The sequence below is a fragment of the Parus major genome, chromosome 1 (assembly GCF_001522545.3).
Source record: "Parus major isolate Abel chromosome 1, Parus_major1.1, whole genome shotgun sequence".
Lineage (NCBI taxonomy): Eukaryota > Metazoa > Chordata > Aves > Passeriformes > Paridae > Parus > Parus major.
This window is the reverse complement of record NC_031768.1, coordinates 23,462,972-23,484,843: the sequence shown is the minus strand read 5'-3', so window position 1 is coordinate 23,484,843 and position 21,872 is coordinate 23,462,972. Positions and strand designations below refer to the sequence as shown.

Genomic DNA, 21,872 nt, shown 5'->3' with positions numbered 1-21,872 from the left:
TGTGGAGTCTTCCCTAAAGGATACATAATCAGGTCTCCTAGATTTTAAAATAATTTCCTGACCACCAAGTTGTACTATCTTGTGAGACAGAGGAGCTATATCTGCATAAAAAAATCAATGTGATGATAGCTGTGGCTATTTCATTGCCACAACTTTCTACCCTAGTGGTTTGGTCACAGTTGGGCAGTGAGAAAGTTGCATTCCAATACTCATTTTTGGAAACATGTAAGTAATTTATATTAAGCTTTAATTAGAAAGAGTCTGTAACACATTTCTCCCCTTTCTCTGAGAGTATATGACAGATTCTTTTCTTCTCTACTCTAATGAGTATCAGGAGACAGGTGACTACATAGACTGAGAAAGGGCTAGAGCCCAAATAAAACACAGTGAGGGCACAAGTATTAGTTAATAGATATCACATGAACATTGCTATGACAGCAATATACCCTTGCTTGTCAAATTTTCCTTGTTGATACCTCAAAAGACTTCAGCAATTCTCCTGCATCTCAAAACAAATATCCATCAGTGTGGTCTTTTCAGAGAGGAGTGGATTTATGAAAATGTGTGTTTGTGAAGAGTTGTAATTACAACTGTGTAAATTCAGACTGCATCCAACACATAATTTCAGCTAGAAAAGGTGAAAAACACATTGAAATACTGAAATATTCTATTTCACTATTTTAGAGGATTTTTTTTTTTCAAAATATAATCATAAAGGTTATACCGTAATTTCATTTAAAAACATCTTTTTTATCATGGAAGTCTGATTGAAAATTAAGCTAAGCTGACAGGAAAGGAAATAGGAAAGTGCTAAGAGGGGACTTTATTCACATATATGAGAACTAAACCAAGCTAATTAAGGCTAAAATAAATATGTCTAACTAATCCAAGATGAGGTTGTTTTATTTAGTGTAATAAATCAAAAATCCTCAGAAAGTCGAATCATGACTTGACCAAAGTTTTGCCTATGAGACTTCACACCAAAATGTATTATTTGATTAGATCCAACATACATTCATGGGTTGGTGAAAAGGCCAAACCACAGTGGGTAGGACAGACAGTCTTCTCTAATGATCTAATTCTCACAGCCAAAGTATAAGCCAGCACTGGGTTTTATTTATTTCTTCTCAAAAGGAAAGTCCTGAGTATACAGAGAACAGCAGAACTGGAAGAAAAGCATTTTCTTCTATTTTGTTCAGCTATTGTCAAATAGTTATGCTCAGGTGGTGTTTTCTTCTTAAAAATTATATATTTAAAACACAAAGCCATGAAATGTTTAATACCATTCTGGAAAACTGATTTGTACAGAGTTTAGTTACATTTATTATTTAACAAGTGAATGGCAAAACTTACTTAAAGTTCCTCAGAGCATTTCAGATATTAGCAGGCTTTATAGAGATAACAGGATTACTAGGGATGCCAATACTATACAGCAGAATTAAAAGCTACAATTAATATGGCTATTACTATCACTTTAGAACTATGCTACAATCTATTATGCTTTCTTAGCAAGTTAATGAAATTCTTTGTCCCACACACAAAGGATCTGCAGTATAATAAAGTTACTAATGAAAGTAATTAAACCTTTTAGAATAAAAAAGGATCATTGACAAAAAAAAAAGGTAAATGCAATTCACTTACTCAACAATCATACTATTGTTTTGTAAACAATACAAATTTTTAAAAGGCTTATCACTTCATGCTGTACACAGATCTTTTGAAAAATATCGGTGCATGTATTTCTCTGAACGTCCAAATCAGTTTTTAAAAACAAAGTTTTGCTTAAAAACTGCAACAGGGATGTAACTACAGCAACTAAAAAACACCAAGTGCTATTTCAGTAGTAACAAGTAACGTATACAAGCTTTATAAAATTTTACCTGCCAATAGATGTTGTTTTTCCTTTATTGTGGCTTAATATGGTTTCATAATTCCCTTGGCTTGAAGACCAATGACTTTTCAAAGTGTAAAATGTATCTGATTCCTCTTACCTTATGCTGAAGGACAGATTGATTTGTTAGGCGTTTTGGTTTTTTCACATATTAAAAATTAAGCAATAAGGCACAATGTGGAGGAGTGATTATCTGATGATAATCCCAGCATCCTGAAATTGCTTTATTGCAAATATAAATATATTTCAGATTTTTCACTGGATGGTAAGGGCATTAGCATGCCCACAGAGTTTAATCTTCCCCTTCAGAATATTAAATTCATAAGGCTTTTTTTATTTCTAAGCTATTTTTTAATGTGCAAGACAGGACTTCATACACTCAAGAAATACTGTAATTGGCTGGTGCACACTCCACTGGGGAGATTCATTTACAAGCACTGTACAGTTCTACTAAAACTACTTCTCAACATTTCAAAATGTCAATAGTATATTTTCCCAGCCCTGTAAACACATTTTGATACACAATATAAACTTTAATGGTAGTTTTAAGACACCTCTGGGGGTATGGTTATTTAAGCAATAAGACACAGTGGGGTGTGAATTATGGTATAATAATTCCCTACCAACTGCATTGTTAGGCACGAGGCCAAAGGCCAAGAGACCAATGAACACACTAGGTGTGAATTATAACATCATAAATCACACTCTGGAGTGTCTTACTGCCATTAGAGAATATTTAAAATGTGTTTTAAAGCAAGTACTTTATTCCTATAGTACTGCTCTTTAATGGAATATCCTGAAAAATCTTTCCAAGTAAAAAGCCATTATGTAAGCTCAAATTAAAAACAAAATTGAAACAAAAGAAAAAAAGTCTTTGAAGTTTGTCATATTGCGCTGTGGTGACACACATTAAAGAACAACCCCAGAAAATAAATCTTACCCAAATTTGCAAAAAACAGCACAAAGGCCTTCTGCACAGGGGATTATAATCTGCTTTGCTCGTTGTCTCTAGAATCAGATTGCCAGAATCAGGGGTGTACTGGCTTCTCCCATGTAACTGTGTTGATGAAACTGCTAGAAAATCAACATGCCTTTTTTTCCACACTTGTTCATACTGCTGTAATGGGGCACAATATAGACTTTGAACGAGTAGTAAAAGAGTTCCCTAAGACCTCATTTGAGCTCCTACAGTTGAGCTCCTGAGGCTGCTCACAGTTCTAACACAACTTTTAGTAAAGACTGCAAGTAGGATAATGTATATTTATACTGTTTCCCATTTTAAACTCCGTTTGACAAATGCATTTTCTCCCCTCTGGGTACTCCTGCATTCCAAGAGCAGCAATGACACCAGTATTATCTGGAGATACACAAGCTCAGCTTGCAAATAGCCAAGTGACTGGGAGCAAGATCACTGCATCAGCAGGGATTTTGGCATGATCTAAACTGGCTTCTCAGTCAGTTTTTACAGCTTGTCTTAAACTTCCAGGCTGCTGTGGATTGATTGCTACCAGTGGCCGAGCCAGCTAGTGAGCATTAGGGTTAGCAATACGATGGAGCTTATGAGAGGGCTGCTTGCCAGGCCCATTTGGGCAGTGATAAGCCTCAGGGCATGTCTGCACGTCTCAGTGCACTGAGGTGCTCAGCACTGCTAGGCTGGCTGGGTACATGATGTTGTGGCTATGGATAGGGATGCTGTAGGGATAACAACCTCCATCCTGGAAGCAAAACAACTGCAAGGTCAGGTTAATTAGCTCTCCTGCATCCAGTTCAGGAGCTGTTTCATTTTGCACTCACAGAGGGATCTCTGTGTGCCCCTGGTTATCTGAGCAATAAACCAGAAACCTCAGTTCTTCCAGGCAGAGCCTCAATCCGACATAATTGTGTAGCAGGTGAGAATTGTTTTCTGCATAACCTCACTCACAGGGGTTACCTGCCCCTCCTGGATAAAGTCATTATCTGTGGCCGTTTACATCAGTCAAAGGTAAGATTTGGAGTCTCAAGATCCTCATTCTCCATGAAATAGAAATGGATAATCTTACATAGAGGACTTCTGTGAAGATAACAGTGGTAACAAGGTAAAGTTTTGAATTAACTTGGTTTCTCCCCTTCCTTGTCCACTCAAAATATGTGTTTTAATCTCCAGCAAGAGAAGGTGCTTAATTCTGCCTACAGCCTGATGATACTCAGGGGAATAATTTGAATTTTGCTGCTTACCTCTATAAGCAAACAAACAAGGATGTGATTGCTTTTTACTATTCAGCCTGCTTGAAACTTCTCTCAAACATGATGGAAAAACCTACACCTCTATGGATTTTCTCCTTTTCCAACAACTTCCAACCAAGAGTGAGCGCACCATTTTAGACCTAGCTTATATTTGAAAATATTTGTTTTATATCCACTTGCAATATTTGAAAATATTTGTTTTATATCCACTTGCAAAACTGGAAACACTTTTTCCTGGACCTCAATAGGAATGGGACAAACAACCAAGAAAAGGGTTCCACATTGGCTCTACATACTCCAAGAACTTAAAATAAGTAGTCCTGGAAAAGTACCTTTAAATATATATGAATTAAACCTTTTAGTGGTAAAGTAGTATTTCAAAGACTGTTGGGAAATAACTAACAAGTTCCCAGCAGCATGTTTTTCATAAATTAACATTACTGCTCCGAACTCATGTACACTAACTAGAATGCTGCAATTTCTGAAACCATTTCATTTCATGAAATTTGAGGTATAAATGCATCACTGTGCTACCATAATAAGGACATAATACTTTGATATATCCATCTCTGCAAAGCCTTCTGGCTTGTAACAGTAAATCACAGACCTATTTTCATACCTCATTACCATTATGTATCTTTCCACTGACACCTGACTTTATGCATAATCAGGTATGAATTTCAAACCACACTTATAATCTAAATGAATGCCTCATTATTTTACATAACCCAGAATGAAATAAGATTGGAGATGTAACTTCAAAATTCACAGCTCATGCATTCAGAAATGCAGGTCCATCAAAAAGAAGTAATGGTGTCTAATTCATGATCGTGAACAGCACCAAATCACTCCTGCACATAGGAGCTTTGCAAGAATTTCAGGATTGGATTTTAGAAAAGATATTGCCAGTTCTGAAAAAAATAACACAGTGTTGAAACTGTTTGGTATGTTGTTAAAGATAATCTATGAAAGAAAAATGCAAGTACTGAATTTATTACCTGTATTTTGAAGAAAGAACGACAGCACCAATTGCATGAAGTTATAAAACACCAGAAATAAACAAGTAAATAATCTCCATGGAACACAGACATCTACAAAGAAATATATATATATATGTATACATGTAATATAATAAACCCATTCATTAGGGAACAAGAAACATATTTTTGTACTGTATAAAACAGCTGTACAGTGTGCACACAGACTTTCCTGATCTCTCCAAAATGTCTGTCAGTCACTTCTCCCTATCTTCACTTGCTTAACATAGTTTCTTCATTGTCCATGGGAGAACTGTAAGTGACTGTTTTAAGTGACTTTTAAACTAAGTATTTATAGTGCAGTTTGTCTCCATACATATATATACCCATGCATACATACATATACTTGCTGGTGCACACATATATGTATACATGTATATATATGAAAAGAACAAACACACACATGTACACACACACACGCACACACACACACGTGACAGATCTAAACAGCTCCTCCATCCTGTGCTATTGAATTAGTGCTTGTAAAAAATCCCTGCACGTTTTGTGAAGGGAAGAAAACTCGCTGATTGTGCAGATTGAAGTCATTAGATGGTTCCAACCCTAACAGTCTGCAAACACACATCTGAATCATATGGTGGTATCCCATATGCCTGAAGAAAGTCTGTTGCAGGAGGTCTCTTCTACCTTCTTCAGCAGCGTCGGCTTCTTAAAGGGGGGTGGAGGTGGGGCTGTGATTCTTTGTTCAGTATTGTGCAATATTTGCTGCCAGTCTTCTCTCTCTTCACACAGCTTTCTCCTCCAATCTAGAAGCTCTTGTAGAGCCACACTCTCATTCTCAGAAAGTCTAAGCTGATGAATAACCTGTGAGAAGAAAATAATAATAACAATAATAATAAAGGTGGATTAAGAAAACAGATCAAATAAGCCTGTTAATAATTTGAAGCAAACTTGTCCTCCAAAAAATTTTTAAACTCTTTACATTGAAAATAAAGAACATTAGTGATTTAGAACTGCCTTATTGCAATCTCATGTCTGAAAGTCACAGAGTCTAAAGTCACATTGTCTGTAGTTGTATGAGGACACTGCCAAAATGAAACAGAAAAAACTCCCCTGTGTCATCAAAGGGTACACGAACACAATTCCTTAAGACACACAAAGCAGTATGTGCTTTGTGCACACTGCCTACAGCTGCTGCAGGAGTAGCCAGGTTTTTTTCTCTAAATGTAAATATCCAAATAGCCATAACCAAGAAATCATAATCTTTGTTGCATACTAGAATCAGTAAAGCTACTTGTAAGAGACAGGTGTTATCCTCAACACCAGAGGCCAGTCCCTGTCTTACTCCAGTGTACACATTAACAACTTTAACTGTAGTTTCAGTTGGCTTGAATCTATTTATCAATTCATTCTGAAGTAGCCACAGTTCTGTACCATATTCATAATCCCCCTTGAAGAAACTGTTACTTCCGATCTAGCTCTTCTACTGCAGTGATAATTTATTTTGCTCAAGCCAGTTTGAAGCCCTCATGGCAGCACAAGTCCATGAATTCCATCTCACCATCCTTTAAGACTTACTTGACACCTATGCAGCACAGCAGCCCTTAGAGCAAGTACTGAGTTCTATTGGCTTGGGAGCATTCTGTAGCAGGAGAGGCTTAACTAGAAAATATGAAACAAACCCATCATAACATCTAATAGCCCACAACCCTTATCCTGTTACCATTTTTCTTAAGACCCCCACTGTAAGAGGCACCTATGGCATGACTAAAATGCCCACATTTCACCTCACACAGTGGCCTCACATTAAGGTTGCATTTCTGCTTGTCAGAACAAGGGATGGCTGCATGTCAGCTGTGAAAAAGGAAACAATGTGCACACACATAATTAGTTTGAGTTGCAAGTAAAAGCTGAGTGACACAAAGGGCATTTTTGTCACTGATAGACAGCGAGGTTCCTGGGGCAGAACTACCTGTGGGCTATTCCTGTGGCTCCTGCTCTTCCTTCAAGGAATAGCAAGTGGCTGGGTTCAGAGGCTTGCCAGGCTTTACACTGCTTTTGCAAATCTATCCTGTGCAATTCAGACCTTTCACATGCACATGCAGTCAGAGAAGGAATGAATTCTTACATCGATGTGCCTGAATATGTACAGGGAATTTGCTTAATTTCTGGTTGGATGAAACTTCAAAGAGAAATGCATTAATCTATAATATGTCTTAATGACATGTAAAATAAAGTACAGTTTAAAGTTCTGAATTACTTTTCTAAAAAAAGAAAAGCGATTGAAAGACTTCATTGAAGTGTATCTCAATTTCAGATAATTATAAAATTAAAAACCTATTTGCTTTTATATTTACACAAAATGCAACAGGGCATCTCAGCAACTCAGACGAAATGAAATGTTTCACATATATTGCTAAAGGGATATCAGTGACAAAACATACCACATTTTCTTTTTTTCAGTGGTTTAGATTTAGAAGATTAGAAGACAAAACTTTGCACTTGGAAACAACTTCTCAAGAAAGACAGGTCAGGTGGATTTTTCCTATAGAACAGCTGGATAGTTTGTGAGTTACCATGCCTTACTCACTTCTGGCCAGTTCCTGTAGTTTCTTGTGGGTTTAAATTACGAGCATAGTCCATTTTGGAAACTACATGGATTGGAATACAGTCTTCCCAATTTGTATACCTTACTTGTAACTAAATTTCAGACATTTCATGAATCTGCACTAGGCATGCTTCTCGGAGAGGTGCTGGAACACACAAGAACCAAGCTTTGTTCGACTGTCATCACAGGAATTTCACGTGAAAAGGTTTCACAGATAATTAATCAAAGACAGGCCTCAACACTGGAGGATAAATATAGTTATAAAGAAATAGATATTTTGAAACTGTGTAATTGGATGTGCTCTGGTGACAAAAGTTTGATAGCATGACTAACGCATTCTGGAAGAATTTTCAGATTGAGAGATGGACAGAGTATTTGAAAGGAGACAGTGCTAGTGTCATTCCAAGGAACAAAAAGGCACATCGGTGCAGATGAAAACTGAGTACATTTTGTCTGGGCATGGAATTGACAAATGCATCCTGTTTATAGCTTATAAGCATGGAAGAAGTCTTATTATACTGGCCCTGCTTATGCAAGCTGTAAATAAATATTGGGTCATCAGTTAGAGCGCATTTTCCTGTGTGTAGTGGACCAAAGTTGGTCCAGTTCACGAATAAGTGTACACATTTTATCATATTCTCCAAAACAGGATGGAAAAATATCTGAAACATTTATTTACTGTAAAACTGATCTTGTAAATAAACTGGAAAACAGCCTGTATGAAGGACATGAGATGAAACTGTAGTCAAAATGAAATGGGAGAAAATGCATAAGTGGCAGAGCTCTAAATGAACCAATTAATTTAATTAGATCTATTTGAATAACATGATATCTTTTCTCTTTTCCCTTTATGATTAGACCTGTGACAAGCTAAAGATCTATTATACATATTCATTATAGAAAAGGTTGGCTGAATAATTTTACATGAAGCACAACGTTAAACAGTGAGCTATGTTTCTTCATTATTATTCTATATCCTGAGCAGGTAAATCATGAAGGGTAAATGATTTAAGAATTAATTACTTTAAGACTACAATGGACACTAAACAACTTCCACCAACTGTATCAGCAACAACTGTAGACCAGGATTTTCGTAGTCAAAGTCAATGGTCAATCAGACATGGTAAACACAGCATTTGGGCTAGACTCACAAAACATACAGTATTTGAATCCTTGGCATTTAACAGCTCTGCCATTGAGTGAAAACACCACCCCCATGTTTAGTATCCAGAGCTCTTTATGAGCAAACAAGAAAAGCTGAAGTGTCAAAGTCACACACAAAAGAACTTTTGGAGTTACCACAGATATTAACTGGAAACTGTAATGGATTGAAGGATTTAAACCAGATCCATATTTTCCACTGCAAAATATGGCAAGATAGACAAAATAAATTTGTAATGAGCAGCCCAGGGAGGATTTCAGGATTATTTTTTTTCTACTTCACAGTCCACTCTCAGGCTGTATCAGGGATTTTGGTTGGTGACAGAGCACCAATGACTCAGTTCCAGCATAATATGTATGGAATAACTTTCATCATTCTCTAAAAGTTAGAGCATATTGGGAAATTAGAAGATGTGGATTCAGCTTCTCTCTGCTGATCCTGAGATTAAAATAATATTCCTCTTTGCATTGGGAGCTAGAAAGGCGCTGATAACACTTTGGTGTTTTGGCTTCTGCTGAGCAGCGCTGGCACAGCCTCATCTCCAACATTCTCACCTGACCAGCAGTCTGGGGGGTGGGCAACATTTTGGGAGGGGACACAACTTGGCCAGCCTGCCCAAAATGACCAAAGGGATATTCCATACCATATGAGATCTGCACACCTGTAGGTGAAAGGAGGGTGAAGGGGTACATTCATTATTTACAAAGTTTGCCTTCTGGAACAATCTTCCACATATGCTGAAGCACTGCTTCCCACAAAGTGGCCAGACATTGCTTGTTGATCAGAAGTAGAGAATAAAGTATTTTTGTTTTCTTTCCTTTTTTCTTTACTGCTTGTGCATGCACAACCTTCACTTTTGCTTTAGTAAGCTGCCTAAAATCTTGACCCATGATTTTTTTTCCATCTTATATTTCCCCCTGTCTTGTTGCAGGGGGGATGATAGAGCAGCTTGGTGGGCACTTGGTGTCCAGCCAGGGTCAACCCACCACACACAGTTCCTTCAGGTTAAGGAGGAGACCAAGTTCCCACATACTGAGAGGACACTGCAACCACAAGGGGTGGACTCTGAGTGCAGAGCAGAAGGACTCCTGTGCTTTGTGTGGAGGACAAAGATTAGTGTGCTAAAGTAAATCCTTCAGAGAGAGTTCCTTGTAGTTTTAATGCACAAAAAAATGCTGGAGACAGAGCACTTTGGTTATGTGCTGGCAGTCATGAAAGCCTTAGAGCATAATTTTGCCTATACACATTTGAGTATTGCATAGTCATTGGAGAATGAGGTTCTGAACTGCTTCTTGGATTTAAACTTGTAAATTCTACCTAGATTTCACTTTAAAGACTAAAGCAGACATACTGGATTTCAACTTTCTCTTAGAATCAAGATGAGCTGCTATAAGGTAAGTCAATAAATTATTTTAATTAGTCTATTTCATATGCAAGTTAAAAATTTAGCAAGTATATACTTATAGAAAGAAAAAGGTTTCATATTTTAAATATTTTTTGACAAAAAAGTATGCCAGATAAAATGATTAACTGGCACATTTAAGATTGAGTTAGAGATTTTGCTCTAGAATCTCAAGAATTCTGCATTAAAAGATCAAACACTATCAAACAAACAAATTATTATCAAACAAAAGATCCTTTACCGAGGATGTTTTGTAAAATTCAGAGGCAAAGAACATATATTCTCTGCTCATATGTCAAATGCAACAGAATCTTAATCATCAGCCTATGACTAAAGTGCTCATTTACCTGTTTGACAAACAGATTTGTTATTGGTAAAGGTAGATTCTTTTCAGTATTTCACCTCAGTTTGCTCCCCCACTGACCAAATGTAGGGTTTATCTGTTAAAAAACGTGTATACTATTTTAGTAATTTTTTCATTTGTGAGTGCATTGTTTTTACTAATATTCATCAGAAAGGAAGTATTTAGTTATATATGATAATTGCATATTATTTAAAATATACAAATCATTTTCTTTTCAAAAAATGTAGCAATTCACGTTTTATTAAAGTTCTGTTTTTAGATGCTTCTTTAAGTTTTAGTAAGATTCATACTTATTTTAGATGCTTCTTTAAGTTTTAGTAAGATTTCCTACAACAGAAAATCACAGAGCAATTTAAGGACATACAGAGCATATAAACCTGTGTTCCTTAGACATTTGTATTTTATGGTTAGTTCCTATATTTTGTTTGCAGAAATAATGTCAGTTGTTTTCTATAGTAGATTTATCAACGTTCGTGCTTTAAAGTAACTGTCAGTAAATACTCAGAGCTGATTATTACATCATTAATTTTTCTCTTCCATTAGTGAAGTTGAGGTCCCATCATGGAATCCATGGGAAGACTGAGTTCAGAAGAGCAATGATTTTACCTTTCTAAACTTTTATCGGGATCTGAAGTGAATTATGCAATAAATGTATAATATTGATGATAAATTATCATAATTATTTTAGAAATAAAGCTGCCTTGACAAATCCCCTGTTTACAATCTATTTCAGTTTGTAGGCTGCCTAAAAAATGAAAGCCAAATAAATTTCAGCCATTAGGTGTCTCACAGTTAACTTTATTACAGCCCTCAAAAGCAGTTCACAGACCCCAGTGGATCTGTGATCCTGTTTTAAAGACAATAAAGGATGTTCTCACCTATTGTTAAAAAATTAGACACCATTTTATACAGTAGTGCAGAAAAGAATTCTTACTGCATGCAATTATTAGCAAGAGCAACATATTTTGATTCCACTTGTATGTAACTCTCACAAAAACATTTCAAACACATTTTAATGTTTTTATTTATTTATTTATTTATTTATTTTAATCTGATAAGCCCCTACACTGACTCTTTCCAAACATTCATGTCTCAACTTTATTTCCAAACTACAGAACAGGCACACTGTAACCTCTGCAAAATTTCAACCCTTCAGGTACCACCAGATATGTTTGGGTTTGTTTTTTTTTTATGTTAGAAAAGAGCAGAAAACAGGATGGTAATTGCTTTAACACCAACTACTGAATCAAGGAAAATTAAAAATCTGTTAGTCTACATGTTATTTACCAATCTAATATTTATTCAGATATATAAGGGGAAATCACACAGTAAACCAAGGGTGTGTTAAGATGCCTAGGTAAGAATTCAACATAAATCAAATCAATATGCAAATTTGTGCTTGATTGGGAAACCAGCATTGGCCATGAACAACCCCAGCACAGAGCAGAGAGCAGCAATGATCAATGAGCTCACATGCTTCAAAATTACAATTAAAATCTTCAAATACAAATGCAACACTGGGATCCAAACTGATTTGTGTGATTGTCATGTGAGTGCTGAGACAGGCATTTTTTTTTGCAATGTCAGACCTACTGAATGTAATAACTTGATATGTGATATACAAAAATAAAGTGATTTTAGTTAATTGTTCTTTTAAACTGCTGGTGATTTTTCTTTGTGTTGGAACAACAATGTCCAAAACTAAAGCTCTGAATGGATGTCAAATGGGTTCATTGCAAAGGTGAAAATGGCAAAGAAGATAGATGGTCTGATGCAAATCAAGAATTTTTCTGGAGAAAAAACATTAATGAGATCCATAAGTGAAAACACAGTTCATTTGCTTTTTTCTAAACAGGAAAATATTTTTTTCTCTCTCACTTAAAATTTCTAGTTAAATCAAAAGAAGAAAGTTCTTTTAGAAGAAGCATTGCTATATAAGTGACCAAAGGAATGGATAACCCGGCTGACCTATAAAAGATTGGGATAATCTTAAACTTTGTGTTTAAAATAAAATTTAAAAGGGACAACATTTATTAACAAAAATGCACTGCCACATGATTCAGGCAGAAACGTTTTGCTCTTCTGACAAGTAGTTTACTGCTGTGTCTTGGATACTTTTTTCAAGGGACAGATTCCATTTTCTTCCAAACATCAGTTGTGGAATGATGCTGGAAGCAGGATAGTCTTGTGTCAGAGATCATGCAGACACAGGTACCTTTGATTGCCCAGTCCAGCCCTCTGCTAACACATGGCACTTGGAAAGCTCTCAAAAGTCATCCTAAAAAATTAATTCTACTGTGCCTTAGTTTCACTTTCCGATAGGCTTTTCCAAAATAATTAATGAAAGAAAAGTGTACTAAGGATAATTATCTACTAAATAAATGAACTCTGCCTCTGGAAGCCCTTCCTCACAGACCACTGAAAACTGAGAGATCACGCTTGCAAAAGGGACATCTCCTATCTCTGACTTTACCCTGGGTAGCAGAGGCATTTTGATTTTATTAGAAAGAGAATCTTGGGCTACACACACACCTATACTGTGCCTCAGGCAGGACATTTCATTCTTCATCTCACTGCAATTCTATTCGGGTGGAAGTTGATTTTCTGTCATATTGTTACGGTTTCCCATAGGGTGGGTTCTTTTTTTTTCCAGAATGGGGGGAATTTGGTTTTTTTAAAAAATTTTATTTATATTATTATATGTCACCCAGGACAGTTTGCTTTTTGTTTTTTGTGTGTTTTTTTGTTTCTGGTTTTGGCTCTGATTTTTTATTTGCTCTTCATAATTTGTTTTGGGTTTTTTTGTATTTAAGGGGGAGGGAGGTAGTTTTGTTTGGGGTGATTTGTTTTATTATTATTCTTTGTAGTAAGTGATTTTAGTCACAAAAGCAGGACCTGTCTTCCATAGTTTTGTATCTTTCAGTGAAGTAGTTATACCAATATTATCAAAAATGTATCAATAGTTATAGCACAATATTTTCAAGGAATTATGTTAGTCATTTTCCATACAGACTGGAAGTATCTCAGCAATCAAAAAAAGATAATATATCTTTGCAAAATAAAATCAGCACACAAATCCTTAGTATGACTATAATTTGCAATCTGGGAAAATATTAGCACAAGGTAAGCAATGCTCAATAATATATGACAGTACACATCAGGCACACTGATTTGCTGAGCTGGTAATAGAGTTGGACAAGTCTATAAATTCAAAACAGGGGGTTACTGTCTTTATTTGGATCTTGTGGCTTTCAATTTTTAATTTTTGTTTTTTGGCTGAGTGTTTTTCAATTATAGATTTCTGATGTCAACTGAAAGATGACACATTCCCAGAGTGACGAAAACATTAACCATCAACAAATACTGAATTTGTTGGGTTTTTTTCCTCTAAGGTAGTATTTATCTCCAGATAAACTGATTATAAAATGCTCTCTAAAACCTTCAAGACATCCTCCTAGTTTGTCTCTGATGCTTGAAAAAAAGAATACGTTCAGACAGCAACTGTGTCTTTCTCAAGATGAGTTCTGAAAACAAACCATTTATCACAGAGGTTTTTGAAACAGCTAACAATGCTAATACCTCTTTGCACCTAATCTAACAAAAAATATATGACAAACTAAGTCATGTTGCTACTTAACTGATCCCTGCCTTTTTATGGCATTAATTTATTTGACTAGTTGGAGACTATGTTTGCAACAATGCTTTCAAAGCAATTACAAAAACAATCAACTTGTACTTGCTGTAGTTGGGTATCATCCTTTGTTGTATAAAAACACTACACTTATGGTCAAACAATGTTAGAGGAAAACTTCATTTAATTTAGAGTCTGTTAGCAATCTAAATCTCTGCTATCTGCACGTGGCAGTGTGTGACAGCAAGAGAATGAAGGCCAGAGGAACTCATTTATTCCCTCTCACACTTCTCAGTGGAAGTGCAGTCCCTCTCCACACGTGCTGTCAGTGGGGTGGTGGACCACACTCCCCTGTAGCTCAAATTTGAAGCAGCCTTTTAAGGTGAGCCTTTGGCCATTGTGGCAGCCCAAGAGGGATAATAATTATACCCTTTAGCCAAACACCAGAGCTTAGGGATACTCAGGAGGTTTTGCTCCCTTCTGTTCTACAATCTCATTTAGCAGGGGCAAATGCAGTGATGATGAAGCGCTGGAGACAGAAAAGGGGCTTTGGAATGTGTAGGAAACTGGCTGTGACATCCACTGATTCAAAGTGGATCTGTGTTTTCACCCATGGAGGTGACAGGGGTCAGATCTGGGATATACCTGCAGCAGAGGGCCATCAGCTCTCCAAGAGCCCTTCAACACAAACAAAAGATAATGTATTTACTGATGAATTAACACTATGCATTACCTCCATTACCATTTAGTCTATAAGGCACATGATTTTGACTGTAAGTCTTCTAAAAATAAAGGCACAATGTGTTATAGGACCTGAATTTTTGTTGCTGTGTGTGACATTACAAAGAATATTCTTTGTGTTACTGTCAAAACAATAAATGAAACATAGTGCAGGGGGATATACTGATTCAGATAAATGATAAGTATATTCTATGTCTTCTCTTGGATGTTACGTGTTTACAAAGGTGTTAGTGTTTTTTTTATTACACTAGACCTGTTTGATTGCCACTTTTTGCTTCAAAGATGATCAAAGATTACTTTCAGCTAACAGGCAAACGTGACAGACAATAATAATGAGTGCTAGAGCCCAGTGTTTAGAACTGTGACAAAAGGTGGGGGATAGCAACACATTGCAACACATTTTTGACTATTAATTTCTTTTAAACTTTTGAACAGTCAACAAAAGAGGTGATTGGCAACAAATATTAAATCAAGTAGGAACAAAGAAGACCCTTGAAACCATAATGAATATGCAGCTCTTTCTGAGGGAAGAGACTACTGAAAGCAATGAGATTTCATTAAATAAGAGCTATGGCTTAAGCTTTAATGAAACAATAAATACATACTTCGCTAATATGAAAAGACATTTCCAATTTAACATTCTCAGATGTTGGTTCCTGTATTACTGCAATCTGCCAATCTGCACCATGGGGTGTAACAAAATAGAAGAGATAAGACTTCAGATTTTCTAATTTAAATATATGTGAAAAAATAACCATGTTTTTTATCTCACCTCTTTGAACACATGACAGATAAAACATATTTCAGAAGTGGGTAACCAAAATCCTACACCAGGGTATGTCAAATGTCTGTAATTACTTAACCTATCAGGATGGCAAGCTGTTTGTTTATTTGTGTCTTGTTCTGGGAACTTTCCATAGGATTGAATGCATGTGACATCATCTGATTACAAATAAGGAAATATTCTGCCATTCAAAGCTAAACTGGACAGAGACTTTGCATCTATCAATAGAAAATTTTATACCTTTCTTCTGGGACAACTGAATCATCAGGAGACTATGATTAAGACCTAACTTGCACAGAATGCAACCCTGTAAATGTAGGCAATCATTAAAATTATTTTTCTTTTATCATACATGAAAGATCACATTGATATGTCATAAAGATGAGTATCATATCTGGAATACCATATAGACTTCCTAATTTTTTCTTCCTTAGTTCCTCTCTTTTTACTGCATCACCCTCTGCTCTGTTCTTGGTTCTTTCCCTCCTGTTCTTATCTTCCTTTCAGCTATTTTTTTTTTCATCACTTCTTTGGGTTGATTCCTTCTCTCTGGCTCTTTTGTCTTTCCAAATCCCTTATTCCATTTCATTACTTACCTTCTCTCTCAGTTATTTTATTCTTTTTCCAGTCTTCTTAGAATCATCTATTATCTGTGCCTGGTTTAGTCCCTGCTCCCACCCCCCCACATGCTTATTATCACTCTAGTCTTTAATTTGTCCCTCACTTCCCATCTGTTCATTATCTTCAGGTTGTCCATCTCATCCTGTTACAGACAGACCACGTTGCTTCTTGCTGCCCACATAAGAAAAAAAGGAATCTTTTAGCTGGCCTGCTTTCCTTGATTCTACTATATCTTTCTCACACCACTTCCCACTTCATAGTGAATGGTAACAACAACTTTTAAATATCATTGAATAAAAAAACCAAAACCAGCTAACCCAAACCCTCTAAAAAACCTCACAGTCCTGGATCTGTGAAAAAAAGACAAGGCCACTTAACTTTTGTGTGAGATACAAATATAGAGGCTTGCTTTTATTGACTCTATTTCATCTTGCTGACATTCCAAAGAATTTATATATTTCAATGGTCTTTATGTTCTTTTAAACCTAGACACTCATAGCAGCTGTTGAGAACAGAGGAATCACTAAAAACAGTCTGGAGAGAGCCATTGAACTGGTTAAGGAACTGAGAAATGCTTTGTGTAAACAAAAAAGAGCACAGGAGCAATATTGTCTACAGCTTTTATATTTTAGAGGAGGTTTTGGATTTTAGACCCTGCTAAGCAATTTCAATATTTGTGGAATAGCCAGTATGCTTTGGGATCACTTCCTAGAGTGTGACTGACTAGAAATGACTCTTGGCCATACAAAAATTTCCTACTTAAGCAAGTTTATGGCAAAAAATGACCATAAGAAACATGTCTTACATTTTGGTGAGGTTTTTGCCTCTGGAAGGAAATTATGGCATGAGAATTTGAGACTACAAATCCAGGTACATTTGGAACTACCAAACTGTTTAGACAAACCACTGAAGCAATTTGAAATAATAAGTATTTAAATAATTTAAAATATGTAATTTAAAATCAAGCTTGGAAAAGGAAGATTCCTAGTTTTCTGCTGTTTGGGGAACAAGAGGCTACCAAAACCCTTTCTGTACAAGCTGAGTTAGAGGCATAGCTTCTAAGAGTAAAGTTTTCTTGTAAGGGTAGATTAGGATACTGCTTCTTCCATTCTACTGTAGATTTTTGGCTTGCAATTTTGAATATTTCCTTGACTAGAATGTTTTGGTTTACAAGGGAAGCACAAAACACAGGGAAGATAGTGTGCTGTGTTGGGGTAGGGAAAATGTGTGCCTCTGCTAGCAAAGTTTCTGGAAGATCTACTGTCTGAACAAGCTAAAGCAACATGGAACTTTTCAATAACTGGTTTCACACCCAAATTCATGGTTCAGTTTTCATCTTCATACAGAATGAAGATGAAGTTACAGTGTTATATCAGATGTTAGGTTCTTTATGTTTTTATGTGATATTTTACAACCTATTGATAAAAAAACTTGGAATCTATAGCTGTAAAGCCACAAAACAATCTGAAGAAAAAGGTAGTAGTTTAAAAACCTCATTGTTTGCTGTTCTTTTGACATGCAAGACTCTTATTTCTTTTGAAGTATGTTCTTTCGTTTCCAAGGAGACAAAAATTAAACTTTAATACTCTTCCACTTTTTTTAACAGAATAAAGTAGAATTTTATTGCATAACTTTACAATGAGAAATATTTTGTTAGAATTTTAATTTTACAATTTTTGTCCTTTTTCATTCAGTAAAATTTGTAAAAAATTCCCTTTATAGCCACTGCTCTAGAAAATTAGCATTTATGGCCAACAGTGAACCTTTTTCTTTTTTTTTTCAGCAGACTTCATTTTAAGATGATCATCTGGATGATATTTTATACTCGGTAACTACTTTAAAAAAGTTTGTTGCAGGAATGATCCATATGCTGTGTGTTGACAGACACTGACCTGAAGAATTATCTCTGGAGTGTGTAGTTTTGCAGTGTGCAGGAGGTGTCAGGCAGTGATGAAAATAACTAACACCTGATGTGACAACACAATGGTACCCTAGCCACAATGTGTAAACTTCATGGAATGTGTACGAGCCTTGAGATCCAGTGACAAAAATGAAATGAACTAACCCTTACTGTCACTTCAGTAAGGAACTAGCAGGGAGATATTTAAAAAAAACATCAATGCTGGAAGCCCCTAAAAGCTAATGAACCAGTTTCCTTTAGCTGAAGTGACAGTGTCTGCCAAGATATACAAGGACCTACATTTTTCTCTTTAGAGCAATTAGTCAATTAGTATCTTCACAGACCTGTGAAAAAATATGTCCTACTTCATACAGATGTGCAAGAGTTATTTTAAGTGATTCAGTTACAACAGTGAAGTCTGGCAAAGATTTTTGCAATCAGCTTGTATGCTGTTAAAGTCACTAGCAGCATGCTAAGAAATGTCAACAGTAATTAAACCCAATCATTTTAAAATATATGCCATGCTTTGGCAATGCTGAGGAATGCTTTTCACAGCAAGAATTCTCAGCCCTGTGAGGATAGATTCTTTTCTAAGTTCATTTTTTTGCGTTTTTTTTTCTTTTCATGGGAAGAACATTTTTCCCCTTTTTATTCTGGCAACACCATTTTGATTTATTCTTTAAAGGAATTGTATCAAAAACGACAGAACTACAGGTTTCTTCTCTCAACTTGTCACAGTTCTCACTGAGCTTGCATTTAAGGATTGTCCCTGCATGTAATTCCAAGTACACTGCATAGAATTTATTTTAAAAATTCGTGAAATACTTTGGCAAAACATCTGAAAATTTGCTGAAAAGTGACATTTCAAAATACTGAAATGAAATTGTGTTCAGGTTTTGGCAAGTACTTGTGGAAAAATAAAAACACATGTTTGCAAATGGTTAACAAATTCCTTCTAAAATAAAACATTTAAATGTTGCTTCCATTTGCAAAGAAATGATGAAAAAGACAGTGGTACCCCTATATCCAGTTAATTTAACTCTTTGTACTGTACTGATATAGTAATTTAAACATGACTGTCTCATGACTCAGGTAACCCTATTAGCAACAGAGGTGTGAGGTGCTTCAGGACAAAAGCATCTCGCTGTGTGAGGTTTGTAACTGGAGCAGAGTCAGGGACTTTGCATTTGCTAGAAAGGTCTCTGGCCACTCTCATACGTAATGAGGACTTGGTTGACATAACAAAAATGTAACAGAGACAACTGAAAACATCCTCATACAGGATACTCCTCCGGAGACAGTAGAACTGCAAGTATTTTTTTCACAATAGGGTCAAAGTCCATTTGTGAGAGTCTGAGAGGTATGATGAGGTGAGGTGTGATGTGCAAGATGGATGTGCTCCTGTAATGCCAGGGCAGCTCTGCCTGGCCTTGCTCAAGGGATTAGTGCTGAGTGCTGTTTTGGGACAATTTTTCAGCTCAGAATAGGCACTGTAGTTACCTGCCTCTGACAGTAAAGCAGGAAAACAAAAAATAAAGACTTTTGTACTAGTTTGCTCACATACTTATCCTACATTGACACCTATTGTTTTTCGATCTATTGTTTTTCAAAGTTCCATTAACACCCAGTGTGGTGTCCAAGGTTGAATCTTGCTCCTGCTGGAGTCAAAGGCCAAACATTCATGTAACTTGGCTAGCACCAGTGTTTCCTTGTTGTGAAATGTCAGCTGTCCCTCACAGACAACAAGTATCTTCTAATGTGATAAAGCACTTCTCTTACCTTCTGGTAAAATAGTTTGGAAATTGTAAAACTGGTTAATGAGAGGTTTCTGTTGAAAAAGTCTCTTAGCTCCAACTTGTTTCTTCTTTGAACAATATTTAGCTTTACTGTAAACTTCTTACAATCATCTCAAATAAATAAAATTACTTGGGACTACCCTTTTAGAAAAGCACACTGAAGACAAAATAACAACAGGAGAATACACTAATGCCATTAAAGTGAAGTAACATAATAATAAAATTTTTGAAGGCACTCATTCCAGAAGTGGCTATTTAGAAAGTAAAGTAGTTCACATTAGATATAAAATGTCAAAGAAAGAATTAAGAAAATGTCTTATGAAAAAGTTTATCCCTTTTTTTTCATTTAATGCACATCAAAATTAGTTCTATGTTGCAATTTTAAATTATCTAAACTCATTGGAAAAGTTATGAGAACCAATGCAAGTTTAACACTATCTTAGTACCTACTGCTGTTTCAACTGATAGATATTTTGATTTTGGGTATTTGTACCAAAATTGTGATGATAATTAAAAAAGTCTTCATTGCTTTTATATAAAAATATTATAATATATAAATGACACAGTTATGTATTTCATTCTACGAGGTTTGTGCAAGTATTTCTGGTATGAATGAATCAGTATCTTGAGAGAGATAACATCTTGGTCCTCTCAGGGTTAAAATACATATTTCCTGCCTGGAAATAGCATCATCCCAACCAGCAACAGTATGTTTCATAAACTTTGAGCTTACTATAAGAACCTTTCTTGATGATTATTCTTCCAGCAAAAAAAAAACTTGGTAGTAAATTCATTATTGTCTTTAGCTCAATATAAACCTGTTAAAGAAATCTGCATTTTTCAATGTCAATACTCAAATTTGAATCAAGAGACAGCTTTCAACATGTGCCTACTGTGATTTTTTTATCTTTTAGTGGTTCTAGCAGGCCATCAATGAAATATTTACCTGACTAGTGTGGCTCTCCCTGTGCCTTTGAATAGATGAGCCTGCTGTAGTGCTGGCCGACAGTCTGGAATATTCATTTTCTTCTGGTAATCCTAAAGAAGAAGAAGAAGAATTTATAATCTGAGATTTATGCACTGGTTAATTTCAATATAATATTCAAAAGACCTTGATATATTTTACTAAAAAAGAAACAAAGAAACCCAAATCACACATTTCCTGTATATTTACTATTTCCACTCTTACTGAAACAGAACAAATTTTTTTTACCATGTAGGAATAGCATCATAGGTATGCATGCTGCTTGAAAAGAAGGACCTATTGTAACTAAAGAGCTTGCAAATAACACTTTACCTCTACAATGGCCAGGGATTCCTCCTGCAGTGCAGAAATCCCTGGCTCCTCTTCCCCTGGCTTGTTTTCATGGCAGAAGCAATGCAAAAGGAACAGAAACTACACCTGCAGCATTCTGCTCTCTAATTAATATCTCTGTGTCACACAGGAAGTCAATATTAGGTCCAGGATTCAAAACTTCGTCCTTTCAGTATAAAACATGTTTTTTGTAAGTCATATAATTATCATGCACTCTTGATGTGGGATTTAGCTGACCAAAATTTAGATGTGTAAAAACCAGTCACCCAGTGTAAAACAGCCAGGTAATCTCCTTCAGCAGTCAAGAGAAACAAACACCTCTGCAAAGGGATCCTATGGTGAGGCTCATTGCTTGTGCTTCCCCATCACTGCTGCAGCAGTGGGAATACCATCCACACAGCACCACAGCAGATCTGAAGGGTGGGATGAGGAAGCAAAG

The 21,872-nt window shown here is 35.9% G+C and overlaps 1 protein-coding gene across 3 annotated transcripts in view; it reads right to left on the bottom strand.

Annotated features, from left to right (window-relative positions):
• Positions 1-885: 885 nt before the first annotated feature.
• MYO16 (myosin XVI) overlaps positions 886-21,872 on the bottom strand; it is a 363,582-nt gene continuing 342,595 nt past the window's right edge. For all 3 annotated transcript variants that reach the window (XM_015633144.3, XM_015633135.3, XM_015633117.3), the window contains exons 34-35: positions 21,065-21,156; positions 886-5,973 (exon numbers count right to left, since the gene is read on the bottom strand). In XM_015633144.3, coding sequence (XP_015488630.1) covers positions 5,740-5,973; positions 21,065-21,156 — 326 coding nt within the window. In that variant the 3' untranslated portion in view covers positions 886-5,739. The remainder of the gene's footprint in view (positions 5,974-21,064; positions 21,157-21,872) is intronic.